Consider the following 22,133-nt stretch of genomic DNA (forward strand, 5'->3'; position numbering starts at 1 on the left):
GAAGAGATTCTGCAACAACTCCAATGTTAAAAGGTCCCCGACCTTTGCCACGGCCACGACCATAAAAGGCCTATTTGTAGTAACGCTCCTGTAGCTGAGGGTGGAGAATGAAGCAACACTCAATGGTGTGATTATTCCGTTGGCAGTGTTGGCAGAATCGAGTCTTGGGATCAACAGACCTAGCACTAGTAGGGGCTGCAATGGCAACCTGCTCGGGCAACAATAGAAGAAGCAAATCTAGGGAGAAGACATTGTCGCCGATCATCACCATCAATCATTACAAATGCCTCGTACAAAGAGGGCACCGAGGATGTGTTCAAATTCTGATATTGGAGTGATCGAACTCAAATTTTAAACCCATCAAGAACTGATAGGTATGTCGACGATCCTGGCGCTTTGCCTCAACAATTGTTGCCTCAGTAGGAAACTCAGAAAGAGGCTCATACTGGGCGAGCTCCTCCCACCGTGACTGGAGACGGCCAAAGAAGTCAGTCACAGATAAACCCAAAGATGCCTGGGTCGCCTGGTGGAGCTCCCAATAAAGCTCAAAAATCCGAGCCTCACACCTTGTGTAGGCGAACATTTTGGTCAAGGCAAACCAAAGGCTATGAATAGTATCATGAAACATGAACATCCTGTAGAGGCGGTCTTCCATAGAAACAAATATCCAACCCAGGATGACACAGTTGTCAATGGACCACTGTCGGTGAGCCGGATCAATATTAGTGGGGTGAAACTCCAATCCTAACAACCACTCAACCTTGCCACGGCCCCCAAGATATAAGCGAAGGGAGTGTGACCAGGCATGAAAGTTGCCACCATGCAGAAGAATGCTAGTGACCTTCTAAACAAGAGCAGTATGAGGCAGAGATAAGTAAGGGAGTGAAAGGTTCAGAGAAGACAAGGTAGATGTATTGTCCTTGGTAGGCATATCACCGTCCTTGGTAGCCATTGTAAAGAAGAGGAATAGGCTACAAAAGTACCAACACAGCAAAGCAAAGCAAGTCGCCGAAAAATCCGCCGGGAAAAGGATGTTGGAAGACGCAGGGGTCGTCGTAAAAGTCATCGGAAGTTGCTGGAAAAAGATGACAAAAGTCGCCAGAGTGTCCAGGGGAAAGGTGTCGAAAAATTTTCCGAAGTCGCTAGAAGAACTGCCGGAGTCGCCAAAAAGTTGTCGGAAGCCGCCGGAGTCTTTGGAAAAGTCGCCAGAATAATCGCCTTGTGGGGGAAGTCGCCGGAAAGAGGTCGACAGAGTTGCTGGAGTCCCCGGAAAGTTGTCAAAAGTTACCGAAAGGTACCAGGAAAATAGTAGACTAAGTTTTCTGATGTACAAGATCCAATAAAAGTGCCAAGTACAGAGCATACGACTCAACCTACTACCACTAAAGCTTTCTAATGCACAAGCTTCACATACGTGGTGAGTGCAGAGCATATGGCTCAATTGAGAACCCGGACCTTAAACAAGGAACCCGACCTTGCTCTGATACCAAGAAGAAAGTAAAGGAGAGAGAATTATACAAGAGGAAGTGAATATCACTTGGTGTACTTAGCTTACAACTTTGAGATGTATATATACCTATACAAGAGAGTGAGGTTATCCTAACATTCCGATGTGGGACTAAAAAACTATACACCATGTTCAATAGAGCCAAATGCAAAAGCAAGAGAATGAGTGCTGAAGGAAGCACGAAGGATGTGAGAATTAACATTGGAAAATGATGGCAACTTTGCACTATTAAGTACCAAGAACCAGACTATTTCAAACTCAAGTTTCAAACCTACTAGTACCCGAAGAACTATCATCTCCTCCATTTGCTTCTACATTGAACATCAGCAGTTATAGGTTGCACAATGTTAAGTTCCTCATGAATACATTTCATCTCTCCAAAATAATTTGTAATGCTCCTATCTCCTTATTGTACCTGAAAGTACTCCTGAGATAAATCATACATACCTAGAATATTACTAGAGTACAGAAGTCTTGCATAATCCCAAATATTTGTGCATATATCTAGATGCATGCATATTCGTGCCATCTGGGGCCCCATAGAATTCCACAAGAGGGAAACGATCACAGCATCATCCTGAATCCACACTTTTTTCTCTTCTCATTAGAAGGACCAAATTGGAGCAAGTGATCAAATTTTCCTAATCTTTGCTAGATAAACTTGAACAACCTTAATCCATTGAACATAATTCTTTCCATCCAACTTTTCAATTTTTATCTATAGTGGTGACTAAGGAACATCTTTTCGGGATTCATAGACTCCATCCTAACACTCACAAACCAGTAGCCACAACACTATCAAACAAGAAGAACAATCAAAACTAACCGAGACAACCACGAACAAGGTGAACCATTGAAACAACCACGAATGAGGTGAACCACCAATAAACTGATATAACACTATCATAGCCTCATAAATCAACTTAAAAACACTACCACTGCTCCAAGAAATTCGTAAATAGCCTTCACGAACAACAACTAACAGATTACCAAAAGTGCATGGTCGAAAAAAGGATGGATCTATAAGCAAAACGCATGCCATATAGCTTGATAATATGGTCTACAAAAGGAATCAGAACACGTTGGAGGGAAAAAAAAATCATAAAAAAGTGGCTTGAAACACTCATACGCCAGCACATTGGGTCGAGACTACCAGTAGTCATCCGGCGTGTGGGGAGGTTTCCAATGAAGAGATTTTGTAGTGTGATAGTTTAGAGGGTTCTGTTTTTGGCTATATGGTTGATTTTGTGACATAATGAAGGGTTGTGCTGGTTTTGAGAAGGGTCGTGATGGTAGGGTGTTTTCTGGTGGCAGTTGAGTTTGGTAGGGTGAAAGGGCTTAGGTTGGATCTTGCTCTGATACCATGCTGAGATTTTTGATTAAATGAATGACCTAACTCAAAGTTAGGTCTCTCCCTCTATTTATAATACATATCAAATACATTCTAGTGGCCATAATATTCTTACTAACTCTCACTAATTAACATAGCACTAACACTTAATAATACTAAAAGATTAAAATAACCACTAACATTCACAAAGAAACAAAGAGACCGTAGAGAGGCTAAGTCATAAGATTCATAACTAAAGTCATATTATAATGAATATCATTATCCAAACATCACCAAGGCACCAATTAAAAAGATGAAAACAAATTCCAATGCGATGTAAGTTGCAATTTTGACATTTTGTATTTAACCATCAAACTATCTAATCCCATAAAGAAACAAAGGGACCCAGGAGAGGCTAAGACATAAGACTCACAACTAATATCATGTTAAGATGAATATCATCATCCAGACATCCACCAAGGCACCAATTAAAGATATGAAAAAAGTCACAATTTTTACATTTTTTATTTGACCACCAAATTATCAAAATAGGCACTAGGCAAAGTAAAGTGGCAGAGTCGCAAAAGTCAAAACCATGTTCCAATTTTGTTCATCAGTCATCAACCACCAATTTAACCATCAAACATTCAGTCATTCAAAGTCTCAAATTAACATCAGTCATTGTTCATCAATGCACCACACAACTATACACAATTCACAAGAAATTGACCAATAATAACATCAACCAAAAAGAAATCAAGAAAGAGAGGGAGTAGGATTTGAGTAATTTTGTAGTTGTGTGGTGCACTAATAAGCAATAACTAATTTTAATTTGACACTTTGAATGACTGAATGTTTGATGGTCAAATTGGTGGATGATGATTGATGAACAAAATTGGAACATGGTTCTGACTTCTACAACTTCTACTACTTTACTCTGCCTAGTGCCTATTTTGATAATTTGATGGTCAAATACAAAATGTAAAAATTGTGACTTTTCTCATATCTTTAATTGGTGCCTTGGGGGATGTTTGGATGATGATATTCATCATAATATGACATTAGTTATGAGTCTTGTGCTTTAGCCTCTCCAAGGTCCCTTTGTTTCAAGCTAATGGGAAAAAAAAGACAACCAATACTAGCACCAATTTAATATTATTATTATTATCAATTAAAAATTAAATTTCTAGTAATGAAAACATCACTTAGGAACTTAAATAGGGGTTTGTTTTCATTTCTTTAATTTCTTATTTGATTGTGATTATATCACAGTAAATTAGTGAATGTTCTATGACAATAATGGCTTCAAAGGGTTCTTCATCATCTACTTCTATCACCAATAAATTTGCAATAGGGGCATTGGATGATAATGCCCCTATTTCGACTTATGTTCCTAAATTAGGGTAATTAGGCGAGGGAGGTGGAAACTCCAATTTTTAGTGCAACTACTGCCAACAATCTTACAAGGGCTCGTATTCTAGAGTAAAAGCTCATTTATTGAAATTTTCAAGGGTAGGAATAATGGCATGTCTTAGTGTCTATAGAGTATCTTGTTGAGATGCAGAGAACGGAAAAGAAAGTGGTCAATAGGAAAAAGCCTACTCGAGTTTCGTTGCCTTGTCCAATTCTACCACCACTTCTTGGCCAATCTAATTCCTTGGATTCGTCTTTGTTTAAGAGGAAAAAAGCGCCTAGAAATTCTTCATTGGAGAAGGCATTTCAAATGAAGGTGAGGGACTATTTGAAATGGCTTTGACAGCAAGGATGTTTTATTTTGGTAGAAATCCATATTATGTGCAAGCATTCAGTTATGCCGCCAAACGTCTATCCTTCCACCTTACTAGAAATCCATATTATCTAGTAGCATTGTTGGTTTTGCTCCTCCGGGATATAATGCTTGGAGAACAACTCTTTTACAAAAAGAGAAGGCATGCGTTGAGATGAAGTTGCAATCAACAAAGGGGACTTGGAAAGATAAAGGAGTGGGCATTGTGTTTGATGGTGGATTGATCCACAAAAAAGGCCGTTGATTAATTTTATGGCTAAAACAGGAGGGGATCCAATTTTCTTAAAGACTATTGATGGAACTAAAGAATAGAAGGACAAGCATTACATGGACTAAATGATGTTCAATGTTGTTAGAGATGTTAGGACATAAAATGTGATTCAAATTATTACTGATAATGCACCTACGATGAACACTGCCCTATCAATTGTGGAGTCTAATTATCTACACATTTTTTGGACTCCATGTGTGGTTCATACACTTAATATCACTCTGAAGAATAAATGTGCAGAAAAAGAATAATAAGCAAAATGAAATTGCTTATCAGAAGTGTAGTTGGACAACTGATGTGGCGGAGGATGTTTCATTCATTCGAACTTTCATCACAAATCACTCTTGAGATTAGCAATTTTTAATGAGTATGTGCCACTCAAATTGCTTGCTATAGTTGATATAAGCTTTGCATCTATAGTAGTTATGCCCAAAAGGATGAAGCTAATAAGAAGAAGCCTCCAAACCAAGGTTATTAATGATAAGAGAGGGGGGTGGGGGGTTCTTGTAGAGAAGATAATATTAGGAAAGCTATACATGTGAGGAAATCATTTTACATGATGTTTGATGGGAAAAAGTTGATAACATTTTATCTTTCACCAATCATATCCATGATATGCTTTGAGCAGCTAGTACTAATCAACCTATTTTGCACATGGTATATGAAATGTGAAACATCATGATAGAAGAAGTGAGGAAGACAATATATCAGCATGAAGGCTTGGTAGCAAGGGATTCATTATCCTTTTATGAGATGGTGTATAACATATTAGTTGCTCGATGGACAAAAAATTTTACACTTCATTACTTAGCTCACTCTTCGACTTCAAGGTAATCTTTTCTTCTTTAAGTTCCATAAATTATATGCTTATTACTCCCTTTTCTAACAAACATATGTAAATTTTTATAGGTTTTATAACCAACAATGGCTTACAAAGCGTACAAATCATGTTGCTCCATCGTGCAGCAGCATGCATGCTTCTATCTGTAGCCTTCAAGCTTCAAGGACAACCTTGGTTATCCTCTTGCTGTGAGAGGAGTTGAAGTATGGAGTACCTATTCATTTATCCAATCATTGAAGAGGAACAAGATTGTAGCAAAACGTGGTAAAGATTTGGTAAATGTGCTTCCTAATCTTCGGCTTTTATCAAGAAAAACTAAAGAACATAACAAAGGACCAAACAAGTTATGGGATAATGGAAGAGATATTTGAGATTAGCCATTTGGAGGTGCTCAAATGCTTAAGATTGCGAGTCTTTCACTTGATGAACCAGATATGGAGGTTGTCTTTTCTAGAGATGGTGATGGTGAAATGATGATGCATAGTTTATGGATGCCTTAATTAGATTTGTTGCTGGACAAATATTTTTGTATTTTGCTTGGAAGCCTTGAAGGCTTGGACCACTTTTTGATTGTTGATGAGACTTGCGAGTCCTCTCATATGACCATTTGGACTGCTAAAATATCCATTGATGAAGTAAACAGGGAGATGTGGATCATCCCCAAAAAATTACCTTATTGTCTTTTCTGTTTGATGATAACTATAACAACAACAACAACAACAAAACCCAGCCTTAAGTCCCACTAGGTGGGGTCGGTTATATGAATCCTTTTTCACCAATTTATGCGATCATGACCCATTTCTTTTGACAAATTTAGGGACATTAAATCTTTACTCACTATATCCTCCCAAATTATTTTAGGTCTACCCCTACCCTTTTTACTGCCCCCCACAGTAACTAACTCACTCTTCCTCACTTGCGCACTATGTGGCCTACGTTACAAGTGTCCACACCATCTGAGTCGTCCCTCCCTTATCTTATTTTCTATAGGAGCTACACCTAACCCACCGCGAATATGTTCATTCCTCAATTTACCTTTCAATGTTATACTACTCATCCATCTAAGCATTTTTATCTCAACAACTTTTACTTATTAAATATTTTGTTTCTTCGTCGCCCAACATTATGATCCATATAGCATAGCTGGTCTTATAGTTGTCCTATAAAACTTTCCTTTTAATTTTAAGGGAATTCTACGATCACAGAGCACACTTGAAACACTTCTCCCTTTTACCCAACCTGGTTTAACTCTATGCATTACATCATCTTCGATTTCTCCTTCAACTTGCATTATAGATCCAAGGTATCGAAATCTACAAGTGCTATTTATTTCTTTATTATCAAGTTTAACTTTGTCTCTAATATTCCTCCTATCATTACTAAAATTACATTTCATATATTCTGTCTTATTTCTACTTATCTTAAAGCCTCTAAATTCCATAACTTTTCTCCATAATTCTAACTTAGTCTCTACTTTGTCCCTAGTTTTATCAATTAATACAATATCATTTGCAAACAACATACCCACGGAACCTCCTTTTGAATACTCTTAGTCAGTTAGTCCATCACTAAAGCAAAAAAATAAGGACTCAAAGCAGATCCTTAATGTACACCTATGGTGATTGGAAATTCTCTAGTTTCTGTATCTATAATCCTTACACAAGTCATTACTCCATTGTACATATCCTTAATGACATCAGTATACCAACTACATACACCTTTTTTTCTAAAACCCACCATGGAACTTCCCTAGGTATCCTATCACATGCTTTCTCTAGGTCAATAAATATCATATGCAAGTCCCTCTTCTTTTCCCTAAACTTTTCTACTAATCTTCTTAAAAGATATATAACTTCTGTGGTAGATCTCTCAGGCATAAATCCAAATTGATTTTCTGAGACATTTGTTTCTAACCTTAATCTTTGTTCAACTATCATTTCTCATAGTTTCATTGTATGACTCGTAAGTTTAATTCCACGATAGTTATTACAATTTTGAATATCTCCTTTATTTTTGCATATAGGTATAAAGTGTTTTCCCTCCATTCATCTGGCATTTTCTTAGTTTTTATAATTGTATTAAATAAATTAGTTAACCATATAATCCCATTATCACCTAAGCATTTCCAAACATCAATTGGGATGTTATCTGGTCCTTTAGCTTTCCCATTTTTCATCTTTTTTAGTGCAAACTTAACTTCGTTAACTCTAATTTTGCGAATAAATCTCATATTTTTAGTCTTTTCCTCATTTGACAATTATAAGTTTAAGCCTTCTATTTGGTTTTCATTGAACAACTTACTAAAGTAACTTTGTCATCTTTCTTTAATGTATTCGTCCTTAACCAAGACAATATCATCCTCACTTTTTATACATTTTACATTTCCTAAGTCCTTACTCTTCCTATCTCTAGCTTAAGCAAGTTTAAATATATCTTTTTCCCCTTCTTTTGCATCTAATCTATCATACAAACTATTAAATAATCTGTATTTAGCTTCACTAACAGCCTTTTTTTGCATCTTTTCTTGCCTCTTTATACTTTTCAAAGTTATCCCTGTTTCTACATTTTTACCACGTTTTATACCAAATTTTTTGTCTTTACGGTTTTTTGTACAACTTTATCCCACCACCAACTTTCTTTGCTATTCAAGAATCCTCCCCTTGATTCACCTAAAATCCCTTTAGCTATCTTTTTAATAGAGCTAGCTAATCTACTCCAAAGAGTATTTGTATCTATCTCATCCTCTATAGTCTAATCCTCATTTTGATCATTTTATCTTAAAATTTTATTATATTTTCTCCTTTTAGGTTCCACCGCCTAGTTCTCTTAGGCTAGTTTATTTTATCTTTTTTCTTCCATTTTTTTAATACATATATCTAACACTAAGACTCTATGTTGTGTGGTTAGGCTTTCACCTAGAATAACTTTACAATCCTTGCATGATAAACAATCTACCCTCCTAGTTAAAAAAAATCTATTTGACTTCTATTTTTTCCACCTTTAAAGGTTATAAAGTGTTCTTTTCTCTTCTTAAACCAAGTATTCATTATACTAAAATCATATAACATAGCAAAGTCTAAGATCATCTCCCCATGCACACTTTTGTCTCCATATCTATATCCTCTATGTATCCTCTCAAAAATTTTATTATCCCTTTCAACGTGTCCATTCAGTTCTCCTCTTATAAATATTTTCTCAATCCCTGATATACCTTGTATAATACTATCCATATCTTCCCAAAATTATCTCTTAAGATTTTCTGCTAAGCCGACTTGAGGAGCATAAACACTAATGATATTTATTATCTCTTATCCTAATAATCTTGATTTTTATAATTCAATCCCCTACTCTATTTACATCAACAACACTATCTTTTAAATATTGTCTATAATAACTCCTACTCCATTCTAATGTTTTTCTTTCTAGTGTATCAAAGTTTAAATCCTAATTTATCAATTTCTCTAGCTTTCTCCCCCACCCACTTAGTTTCTTGAAGGCAAATTATATTAATTCTTCCTCTGATCATTGTGTCCACAATTTCCATGCTTCTACTCGTAAGTGTCCCTATATTCCAAGTTGCTAATCTAATTCTAGTTTCTTGAACTAACGTCTTTACCTGCCCACGTCCAGAATGATGCAGAACCCTCGCATATTTGACATCGTACCTAGGCGCTGACACGACCCGTCGCTTTGGGGTGACGACCTAGCCCACCCTCGCCCATTTTTTGCTACACCCCGGTGGTACAAGTGCAATGCATCGCTCGTAGGGGACGCCCTAGCAAATATTCGGTAAGGATTCATATCATAGTGATCTGACAAATTTTACACTAGCTGTCAGCTACCTAACGCAACCCTCCTCCTTTACCCAGGCTTGGGACCAGCTGTGTGTGAAAAAATTAGGACATTAATAAGAAAAATGTTTCCTCCTATGTTTTTCTTAATGATGCGATTTCACAATCTGTTTTGAGGGAAAGGATCAAATCAGTGCTGGGCCATCAGGAAAAACTACATCTTACCATGATGTACTTCATGGCCAAGGGTCAGCAGCATCAATAACACCTTCTGCTGAGTGTTATAACCTCAACTGCTTCTCCACAAAACCATGGAAAGTAATGAAATATTTCATAACAAGTGTTACGACAGATAGATTAGTAATGTTCTTACTATTCACTAATCATATACATTTGAACATCATAAAGCAGAATTTTAAAAACTATAGAAACATAAATGAAGAGCCTAAAATGCAAACCTTGAATGGCAGGTAAGCAGATTTTTGTAGCCCTCCACTCCTGCTGGTGTATCTGGATGCATAATTAAGTGGAATTTTCCTCTCTGCTTCCTGGAACTCTTTGTTGGGATCATTGTTAACAGTTGTTGATTATACTAGTCCAAAATGCTAATAATGAAATGATTAGCATTTACCTGAACGTATACAATAGCAAGGACCAGCAGGAAAAAGGAGATGATGATGGCAACAAGTCCAAGATAGTTACCATCCTGAAATGCCTGTGCAACTGTCCTGCCAAAAGATGCGGGCAAGTAGGAAATAATGCTTGTGAATATCAGAAGAGATGTACCATTTCCAAGTTTTAGGTCAGAGATCCGTTCCCCAATGTATGTTGTAAGTACTGAGCCAAGCGTCAATAAAGTAACAGATGATAGAACCCACTGAGTGCTGAAGTCATTGACAAAGGGGCGAAGGTATAGTACTTGACCAATTGCCTGCCATGAAAATTAGAAATGAATGGAACAAAATTTTGTGAAGCTCAGTAAAAAGTATCACATGTGCAAGAAATTTTGCAGGATATATTCAAAATTTAAGGTTTATCAAGGAATTTGTGCTACACTTCTAAATTCAGAATACCTCTATACCAACCCATCATTCACCCAATTCGGATGGTTCAAACCAGTTTTTGAATAAACTATTCACAAACACAACTGTAATTCTTCGTGCAATAGTTCAGCGCTTTCCAACAAAGAGAATATACTCTCAAAATTATCTGCATAAGAAAGTAATTTTACTGCTTTCATTTACTTTTTTCCCACTATGCTATAAATTCTAGACTATTCCAGTCAGTTTCGCCACCTGGCTTCTGCAAAACAACCCAACCACTAATCCTGCCAACTGCCCAAACTCCTTAAACCAAAGAATAGATCACTTAAGAGTACGGACTTCCTCACCTGTACAATAGCAAACCCAACCGAAGCATAGCGAGTATACTGTAGAACTTTCTTTCTTCCAGCTTCACCCTCTCTTTTCTGAAGTTCTTGCAACTTGGGATAAAGTTGTGTCAGAAGCTGAAACACAATCTGTGCATTGATGAAGGGAACAATACCAAGGGAGCATATCCCAAGTCGGCCAATGCCTCCTCCAGAAAATGAATCCAAAGTGCTCAATAAACTGTTCTGATCCAAATTGCCAGCAAAAGCATCCCGATTGACTCCACCAAGGGGTACATATATTCCTAGTCTGGACAGAGCTAAATACCCCAAAAGCTTGAGAAATTTAGCCGGTAGCGGGCCTTTGAAGAAGTCACCAAAATCAATTGAGCTATCCTCAATTGCAGCTGTAAATGTCAAGGTATCCCATCAAGATTAAAAGTTTTTAAAAAAAAAAATAATTTGCAATTTGAAGATCTTAAGAACAACATAATAACAAAATAAGAAACAAACCAGCCACCCCTCGAGCTGAGGAAGATTTCTCCTTTTTCGTACTTGAGGCACGCTGAAATGTTTTTGAAAGCAAGCTTACAACCCTTTCCAAATTAGCATTGGGACCCGAAGATTTTTCTGAATTGAGACCCAACGGATCAAAAACTGCAGCCTCACAGCTGATAAGAAATCCAATTAGCAAAAGGAAAAGAAATTACCACTGGTGCAGAGGAAACAAATTGCTTGTGTTGTTTCGAAATATGGAAAAGAACTACAACACAAGCTTTAAATAGTATTTCCAGGGACAAAAGCTCTAAATGTCTCCCTCATCTAATAAAGATAAGATAAACAAAGTGTTCTATGCCCTTGAAACTAACAAAGTATAGAGTCATGAATAATTTTGCTTTAATTCTAAATGCCTTGGCACTATCTAATCAAACTATTTCAAACAGTTCCTCTACTACCTCAGCTCAGATATACTTCCAAAGTAGGTAAAACATGCCAAATTACAAGGTGACACGGCTAATATTATGCAACACAGTATAATATATAACTTAAAAATTTGCAGGCCATATGATAACTTTTTCTTTCCCTCCTTTTTGCTGGGCCCGCCAGAACAACATAAAACATTGAATAAGACAAAGGTCACAGGACTTGTTTGTTAGCCTGTACAGGCTATACATTGTTGGCCCATTGCCTAGAAGCTTAAGATCTTGGGCTAATAGGTTCTTAACATGGTTCAGTGCTTTGTCTCTCTGGAGGCACTGGGTTTGAACCTCATTGCCACCCATCAGTTAATTTATGTATTGTTAGCTGTTTGTATGCATATCCATATGCAACAAGCTGCATGTGATGGGCAGTAACCCAATATGTATTTTAAGCACATTCCCTAATATTTTGAGTTTTGTGGTTAAATAGTAGTTAACTGATTTCTTGATAAAGTTGATACACTCCAACATAAGCAGACCTACCAGAAATGCTTTATTTACTAATGAATTTGCAAAATCCAACCAGCAGCCCAACTGCGCCACTCATAATATTTTTAAGAATAATATTTCTAAGAGGAAAGATAAAAAGACCTTTGAAACTGGGAAAGAAAATGAAAAAAGATTTTAACTATTCGACTGGCCTAAAATAGACAGCAGTCAATAAGTATAAAACAACTGGGGGCAAATGAATAAAAAAATAGAGAAATAAACCTTATGAATATTAACATCAATCCATGTCCCAGTTTGATAGAAAATGTAAGGCATGTGAACCAGATAAATAGTGAATACTATACAGTCTATGCCATGCTGCTGAATTGTTCAAAGATGTTGGAATAGTGGTCTTTTTTAGTAAATGGCTGTATCTGTTTTATTTTCTCTGGGGACTTTCTTCCTATGAATATGTATATAGGACCACGGCTGGTTTGGGAGTTCCTTATCTCTCTCAACCAATTCTATTTGGTGTTCTCTCTCCTTTACTATTTCTTACTCCTAAATTGTATTGATACTTAGCGAATTGATCAGATTACTCAGGCATAAACATGGTATCAGAGCTCTCAAAACATTCAAATTTAAGTGATCTGATTGTTGTTCAGTCTCTTCTTCCACCCTTCGGTTTTTCCCCCCTCTTCTCTCCAGTTCTTGAATCAAAGATCTTCTCTCTGGTTGAGAGTGGTTCAAGGCACTTTTTCTCTTCCTCTTTCTGTTCACTCTCACATATCCCTTTATTGGGTGCTTTACATGGTTGATTATTTCTGTTATGTGAAAAGCAGTCTCTTTTCCATCATCTTAAAGCCTGTGACCACCAGTTGTTATTACCCCCATACTTGTGACAGTTTGCTGCTGATGTGAACTGTTTCTGTATGCTTCTGTGTCTTTTCTCTGATGCTTCCTTGATTGGTTGTGGCTTGCTGATAAAAGTGTTTATTTGTGATTCATTATCTGCAATCATACATCAAGAACTAGTTGGTTTGCTATTGGTGTTTCATTATCAAATCTCCTGTCATCTGCTTCCAGTTGCTGCCTAGTTTTGTTTTTTACCGTTTGTGCTATTGTTTGAATGCCTGCAATTGTTGGCTGTGATATGCTCAGCTCTGCATGGTTGTCACATGTGGTTGTGGCTGATTTTCACAGGATTCATTGGACTCCATTTACATAAGCAGTTCCTCCTAAAATTCCGTAACATAAGTTTTGTGGTCACTGCCTCTTGAAGTTCTTGAATGCCATTGCTGTTAGGATCTAGCGCCAATCATTGCACCAAAAACTCAAGCTAATTGTGAGGAGTGACCATTTCCTTATACATGGCAGCACAAAGCCCCACATCTATACATGCAGCAGGTGGATCTAAGGCACTTCGCAGTGCACTTGTAGCCCAATGGAAGGATGGGCTGTTATGCACCAATACCTTGTCGAGTCCATAGGGAGATCGCTGATACCCCATAAATGCCAACAGTTGTGTGCTGCCCCTATTTTGTTTTATTTTTGGGTTGTGTCCATATGCGTCTTTCCTGCTTCCTGCTGGCTCATGATGCTGTGTGGTGGTTTCTATTGACTAGGCAGCGTATTTTGCATGTCCTGCTCTTTATTGAGTGTTTTGTTATGGCTTCAACAGATGAGTTCAGGCATTCAGCTGATAGTGTCCATGTGCAGATTACAACAACAAAATTGACTGGTACTGCCAACTATCTTCTACAGTAGCAAGTCGTGCAGGTGTAAATTAATGCAAGGAAACCAAATATTTGTTGCAAGATTCCCCACCAAATGACTCAGATGATTACAACAGGGTAAAGGAAAATGATACTATTCTTGTAAAGTTGAGAAATATTATAGAACCGAATGTCACCCACCAATGTCATGTTTCGGCAGACTGCCAAGGCCATGTGGTATTATGTTCATGGAATTTTCTGGATGGAGGAAAATGATCCTATTCTGGTGCCATTGTGAAATAGTATGGAACCGAAGATTACTGCCAATATGCTTCACCAGACTGCGAATGTCAGGTTGAATGACCTCTGTGGAAGTCATCCCACGATTGTGTCCTTCCTGGTTCCTGCTGGTTGTTATCCTTGTGCGGTGGCTTCTATTCACTTTGTAGCATAATTCATGAGTCCTGTGCTGGATGAAGGAAAATGATACTACTCTAGAGTTGTTATGAAGTAGAAGGGAGGAATATTTCAGGCAAAACAATATATTGTTGTAGGATTTCAAAATGCAAAAGAATACTCTTAAGTGCCCTGTTTATGTTCGTGAGGATATTAGGGAGCGTACGTTGCAGAACGATACAGAGGAAGAAAATAAGTTATTGCTTGACTATGATGACATAGATCATTATGGTGAAGATGAAGAGGATGAAGTTCAGGAAATTGACCCTCATGGCAAGAGAGTGCTTAGTAGTGGAAGTGGAAGTCGAAGTTCATACCAATCCAACTTGAAGAAACCAAAACAAAAGGGGCCTATAGACTTGTTTTTTACTCCTGATCCAAAGAAAGCTGTTAAAGCTAGGAAAGAAGAGAAGATGAAGCAAATATCAATAAATGAGGCATGAAAGAAAGAATTAAGACAAAAGGCAATGGCAGATTTTTCAAGGTAGATGTATGATGTATGATGTTGGAATACCATTTAATGATGCACATTTGGACAGCTTTGCAGTGGTACTTGAATTGATTGGGCAATATGGTCCTGGAATAAAGTCACTTAGCTATCATGAAGTGAGAGTTTCTTTCCTAAAGAAGGAAGTTAGTCGAACGAAAGAGTTGTTGAAGGATCATGAGGAATGGGCAAAATATGGGCACTCAATTATGCCCAATGGTTGGAGAGATTTGGTTGCTAATAAGGACATAATAAACTTCTTCATGAACTCTCCAAGGTGTTCAATGTTCATCAAGTCTATTGATGCTTCTGATATTGTCCAGAATGTAAATAGAATGTGTAAATTACTCGATGAGGTGGTGGAGGAAATTGGAGGATCAAATGTGATTCAAGTAGTAACTGATAATGCCCTAAACTATGTTGTAGCAGGTACGAACTTATTTCTAGAACTACATTCTATAATTTATATATTGTTTATTTTAATATTTTAATGGCTTCACTCCTTGATTTTTGAATAGGGAGGTTATTGGAAGCAAAGAGGCCACATTTATATTGGACACCATGTGCTGCCCATTGCCTCGATTTAATATTGGAGGATATTGGGAAGATGCCTACAATTCATACAACTCAGAAAATGCCAATACTTTTGAATGGCAATATTTATGACCGTGTTGGTGTGGTGAACTTGATGAGGCAATTCACCGAAGGCAAGCAATTACTAAGACCTGAAGTTACAAGATTTGCAATTGCCCTTATCACTCTTTATTCGATACACCTTCAAACTAACAACTTAAGGAAGATGTTTACTTTTGAAGATTGGAATAGTAGTAAATGGGCGAAGGAGGTAACTGGAAAAAGAGCAGCTAGTATTGTTTTGATGCCTACCTTTAAGAGTATAATTGTCAATGCTCTTAAATTGACAAGCCCACTTGTCTGTTTACTCCGTTTGGTTGATGGGGAAAAGAAACCTGCAATGGGATATATTTATGAAGCGATGGATAAGGCTGAGGAAGCAATAGCTAAGGCTTTTGATGAGAGAGATGATAAATTCAAGGAGGCGTTTGAACTTATTGATATGAGGTGGGGATGCCAACTCCATCAACCTTTGCATGCAGCTGCACACTACTTCAACCCAGGATTTTACTATTCAAACCCCAACATTTCGCAAGATGAAGAAATCATGGCGAGTATGTACAAAAAGGTCGGTGCCATCCCCTAAATTGTAAGATAAAGTTTTAAACGAGTTGGAAACCTACACTAGCGCTAGTGGCCTCTTTGGAATTGATTCGGCAGTGAGACAAAGGTTGATAAAGCACCGAATAAAGTGGCGTTTTTACTACCTTTTTCTATCTAAAATTATTTTTGCTACTTAGCTAGTAGGTATTCATTTGAAATTTATTTTAATAACAGCGCAATGGTGGATATCATTTGGATCATTGTCTCCAAACTTGCAAAAGTTTGTTGTGAAAATCCATAGCCTCACGCGTAATGCTACTGGTTGCAAAAGAAATTGGAGCATATTCCAACATGTAAGTCATCAGGATATCATGGATTATTAGTCTACTGATTTTTAGAATCATTTTTTACTAGCAAAAGGAGAAACACACTAGCCCAGCAATGATTGAATGATTTGGTATTTTGAAATATAATCGAACTTTGAGGCGCTGATACAACAAGCGTGACAGCATTGATCCCATCCTTCTAAAGGGCATTGATGATAGTAATGATTGGTTGATTGGTAGGATAGATGGCATAATTGATGAGGACGATTAACTTGTGTTTGAAGATGATCTTTTGACATGGGATTCTGTTGCCAGAGCTGTTGCAGTAAATAATCCCCTGCATCGCACTAGATCAAGAATAAGTGCGAATGTGTCATCATCTTCTAGAGGAGGAGCTTCATCTAGCACTGCTAGGGGCCAGACTACAATGTTGGAACTTGTAGATAAGGATGTGATCCAAGTGGGCAGTGCAGAGGAGACAAAAGAGGAAAAAGCTGTTAATGAAGAAAATTCTGATGATGAAGAGGAAGATGATGATATCTACTAAGGAGAATATTTTTAGATTTTAGACTTTGGAATCTTTTACTGTGTTGTGGAAAGTGAATTGCACAGTGGAATATCAGATCAAACAAACGCAGCGCTCAATGGTAAAATACAAAATAACACAACCACGCAGATTATATGAAAGCAATAACAAAAGACACAAAGGAATTACGTGGTTCGGCAATGCCTACATCCATGGGAGCAATCGGCAAAATTTCTTACCATCTTGTATCAAAGACACGAACAACCATTACAAATACATCATAAAAGACATATAAATAGAATTCCTAGAGCTATTCCATCCAAACTCCAACCAACTTAACGCCCCTTATTCAAAATTAAAAATTTGCGCTGGGTTCCCAAGCCAAACCTTCGACGGTTTAAGGACATACCGTTGACGATTTCAAACAGAATGTAAATCCTTTTTGAAACTAGGACAAACGTTCGACGGTTATAGGGCTACCATCGACAGCTTCCCTTGGCTGACTCCACCATCTTGATTTACATTATGTTTTCTCTTTGTGCATGCTTTCCACTCAGTATGTGAGCCACATATCACAACAATCTTCACCTTGGCGAACATACGCCCCGTAGGAGAAACTGAAACCAAAAACCCGTTGCTCCACCTTGACCTTGGGACATTAAGTTGGGACCGTCTCCCTTCTAGCAACGGGATACAAAGTCCAAGCAATGCTTGAACTTATCCGTGGTAACTGGCTTCATCAAGATATCTGCTGCGTTCTTAGAAGTGTGAACTTTCTCTAGCACAAGTTCACCTAAAGAAATCAACTCTCGAATCTCGTGGAACCTTACATCTACATGTTTGTTTCTAGCATGATACACTTGAATCTTCGCCAAATAAATGGTACTCTAACTGCCACAACGCAGCTCAACTCCATCTTGTTGTATGCCCAGCTCCTTGATTAAACTAGTAAGTCACAATGCTTTCTTAGCAGCTTCGGCAACTTCCATATACTCCAACTCAGTTGTTGACAATGGCACTAGAGATTGTACAATGGACCTCCAACAAATAGGTCCTCGCACAAGGATGAATACATACCCCATTATAGACCTTTTGTCATCCCAATCTCCTGCATAATTTGCATCAACGTACCCCACAACTGATGGATTACTCTATTACTTGTCCAACATGATGCCATAGTTAGAAGTACCCCGTAAGTATCTGAAAATCCATTTAACGGCTTCCCAATGTTGTCTACCTGGATTTAAAAGAAAATTACTCCCCACACTGACTGCATGTGCAAGGTTCGGTCTTGTACATACCATGGCATACAACACCCTACAGCACTAGCATAGGGGACCTTTGAAATGTCCCAGATATCATCATCCGTCCTTGGGCATTCAGTGGTAGATAATTTAAAGTGATTCGCTAAAGGTGTACATACTGGTTTTGCATCAGCTATGCTAAACCTCTCCACATAACCGCCCTAAGATAACCACAATCTCCCAACAGTTCTGTCCTGACAAATCTCCATCCCAAGTATCTTCATGGCTGCACCAAGATCTTTCATGTCAAACTCTTTATTCAACAGAGTTTTCAACTGATTTACCTCAATTATGTCCTTTGCAACAATTAGCATGTCATCAACATATAGCAATAAGAAAATGAGAGAACCATCATCAAGATTCTTCACATACACACAACAATCATAGTCACACCTTCTGTAGTCTATCCGGATCATATAGGAATCAAAACGTTTGTACCATTGCCTCGGAAATTGTTTTAGCTTGTAAAAAGACTTCTTCAGTTTGCAAACTCAATGCTCCGGCCCGGGTTGATTGAATCCTTCTAGTTGTACCATATAGATCTGCTCCTCCAAATCACCATGGAGAAATGATGTCTTCACATCCATTTGTTCCAAATGCATATCATAATGTGCCACTAATCCTAGCACTACCCTGATGGAAGTGTGTCTGACCACAGGTGAGAATATTTCATCATAATCTACTCCTTCTGTGAGTATTCCTTTGCTACTAACTGTGCCTTGAATTTCTCTCCTTCCTTTTCTAAAATTGCTTCATTCTTCCTATATACCCATTTGCAACCTATCACCCTCTTCCCATCTGGAAGCTCCACCAAATCCCAAGTCTGGTTCTTACGCAACGACTTCATTTCCTCTATCATAGCACCCATCCATCTAATTTTCTCCTCGCCGTGCACTGCCTCTTGAAAAGTAGTTGGATCCTTGCAACTGGTAATGAAAGCATAAGACGCCAGATCATCATATCCATACATGGGTGGTGGTCTAATAGTGCGTCTGGATCTCCATATCGGAACACCATCAACTTGCTGGTTTCCTGAGCTAGAACTCCCTGCAATCTGGGGACCATGATCATTGCCTTGAGTTTCTAACTCCACCTGCACAACATACTCATTTCTACTCCAGTTTTCTGGCTTCTATTTCTCTTCATCATCTTCTTGAGTACGCTTCACCATAGCCTTCTCATCGAAAACTACATCTCTACTAATCACCACCTTGTTTTCCATTGGATCTCACAGCTTGAATTCCTTCACACCTTTCTGATACCCCAGAAAAATGCAGCGCCTAGACTTTGCGTCAAGCTTCAATCTCTCCTCACTATATATGTGCACATTGGCTGGACAATCAAATACCCTCAAACTGGAGTAGTCTACCGCATTACCTATCCATACCTCCTCGGCAACTTTCCCCTCTAGTGTTGCCCTTGGCAATTGGTTTACCAAGAAACAAGTCATACTAATTGCCTCGGCCCAGAAGTTCTTCGCTAGCCCTGCATTCAACCTGAGAAACCGAGCTTTATCAACCTGAGATCAGTTCATCCTTTCTGCCACACCATTTTGTTGTAGTGCCTGACGAACAGTGAAATGTCTCCTTATGCCCTGCTGCTCACAAAGCTCCATGAACCTCGAATTAGCATACTCGGTCCCATTGTATGACCTGAGGCACTTAATTCTCCTCCAGGTCTGGTTTTTCACCTCAACTTTCCACAATTTAAACTTGGCAACGTATCTAACTTGTGTCGCATAAAGTACACACAAACCTTCCATGAGTAATCATCAATGAAACTTAAAAAATACATATGTCTACCCTGTGATGCTACTCTTGCCGGCCCCTAAACATCCAAATGAATGTAATCAAGAATACCTCCCGTATTGTGACTAGTTGTTTTGAACTGCACCCTTTTCTGCTTCCCAAGAACACATAACTCGCAGAAATTCAGCTTGCATGTTTTCATACCCTTCAAGAGTTTCCTCTTATGACGTTCTTTCATTCCATGCTCACCCATATGCCCTAACCGCATATCCCACCGCATATCCCACAAAACGGTGTCATCAAATTCAGAATTTACAGCTGCAGCTCCACCTACAACTGTAGTGCCTAACAGTGCATAGATGTTTCCCTCTAACTTCTGCCCTTTTATCGCCATTAGAGCGCCTTTACACACCTTCATAATCCCACTTTCAGACTTGTAATTGAATCCGTTACAATCCAAAGTGTCTAATGAAATTAAACTCTTCCATCCGGTATGTGTTTTTCATCACATGAGGTTCTCACAGAACCATCAAACATATCTTAATTCTTACATTTCCTATTCCAATAATTTTACATGAAACATCATTACCCATAAGAACGGAACCAGAATTAACTGACCTATAAGTGTTGAACCATTCCTTATTTGGTGTCATGGTAAGAACACGGCGAGTCTAAGATCCAAGAGTCCGTGAGGCGATCCAACCCCGATGAAACTAAAAGTATATCACCATCACTGATTTCTAAATTTCCTTCTTCAACTACATTCACTGATTTTGAAGTACCTTCTTACTTTTCAGCATTCCCTTTCTTTCATACCAGACACTTCGATTTTATGTGCCCCTTTTTACCGCACTTAAAATACCGGATATCCTTTTTCTTCTTGGACTGCGATCAAGACTTATTTTGATTTGATCCATTCCTGAACTATCCTTTCCTACATTCATGGTTACCCTTCACCACAAGCCCTTTACCATGTGAAATTTCATCGCTGACCTTCTTTCTTTGATGGAAGCCAAGCAATGCACTTGTTACCTCTTCTAAATTCAGGGTTTCTTTACCCCATGTTAGAGTCGTAACCAAGTTCTCAAACGTGTGAGATGCTGGTAAACAATTCATTAGCATCAACGCCTTGTCATCTTCCTTTAATTTCACATCAACCTGCATTAAATCACTTATGATTTGATTGAATGCATTGATGTGTTGGTTCAAATATGAACCTTCCACCATCTTAAGCCAATATAACTTTTTCTTAAGAAGAATTTTATTCGTAAGAGACTTAGACATATATCGACTTTCAAGTTTCTGCCAAACAGCCACAGGAGAATCCTCAGTTGACTCTGTGAGTCTAATCCCATTTTGATAATGACAAATCACATAGTATCTTACATGAGCATTGAGATTGTGAATAAGATCATTACTTAGCATGCACGGAAGGTAAGGATGTCATGGAAGCCATGAGGAACTTAAAGCGTATACAACTTGGTACACTCCATGGAATTAGAAAAGCAAAAGGATGAAGAGGCTTCAAGTTTTTCAATTGTATTGGGTATTTAGTATTACTTGTATTTACATATCTCATATGATGTAGTTGGAACCTTAAAAAGACCTTAGTTTGACCTTAGGACTCACGCATTTCATGAAAAATCTATTTACATTAGTTCTAGGTTGGACGGACATTTTAAAGACAAATAATTCTGAAAAATAGAGGCCTCGTAGACGAACCTCTTGGCCTCGTCGACGAATCATAAAGGCCACTCGGCAACAAATGCTTTACTCTCGTCAATGAGAAAATAACGAGAGCTCAAAAATCTCAGATAGTCCACCAGTCGACGAAACAATGTTCTCATCGACGAACGAGTGATGAAGACTCGTTGACGAACGCGTGCACTCGTCGACGAGTCTATCGGGCAGACTGACGCTCCAGCGCGCAACAGGCAGAATTTTCTTAACTAAAATATATCTTGATTGATCCAACGGTTAAGATGCACCCATCTGCCGACCATGCTTATAAATATTAAACCTAAAAACCCTAAAATAGAGTTTAGCACAACTCTTGAACACTCTTGCCTACACTTTATCAAATTAAAAACT

The 22,133-nt window shown here is 38.1% G+C and overlaps 1 protein-coding gene across 1 annotated transcript in view; it reads right to left on the bottom strand.

The window, feature by feature from the left end:
* The window catches only part of LOC131157943 (preprotein translocase subunit SCY1, chloroplastic), a 59,922-nt gene that overhangs the window by 19,123 nt on the left and 18,666 nt on the right, over window positions 1-22,133 (bottom strand). Inside the window, exons 2-5 of the mRNA XM_058112411.1 lie at window positions 11,409-11,566; window positions 10,917-11,302; window positions 10,158-10,457; window positions 9,985-10,074 (exon numbers count right to left, since the gene is read on the bottom strand). Of these exons, the coding sequence (XP_057968394.1) occupies window positions 9,985-10,074; window positions 10,158-10,457; window positions 10,917-11,302; window positions 11,409-11,566 (934 nt within the window). The remainder of the gene's footprint in view (window positions 1-9,984; window positions 10,075-10,157; window positions 10,458-10,916; window positions 11,303-11,408; window positions 11,567-22,133) is intronic.

The sequence above is a fragment of the Malania oleifera genome, chromosome 6, assembly GCF_029873635.1.
Source record: "Malania oleifera isolate guangnan ecotype guangnan chromosome 6, ASM2987363v1, whole genome shotgun sequence".
NCBI lineage: Eukaryota > Viridiplantae > Streptophyta > Magnoliopsida > Santalales > Ximeniaceae > Malania > Malania oleifera.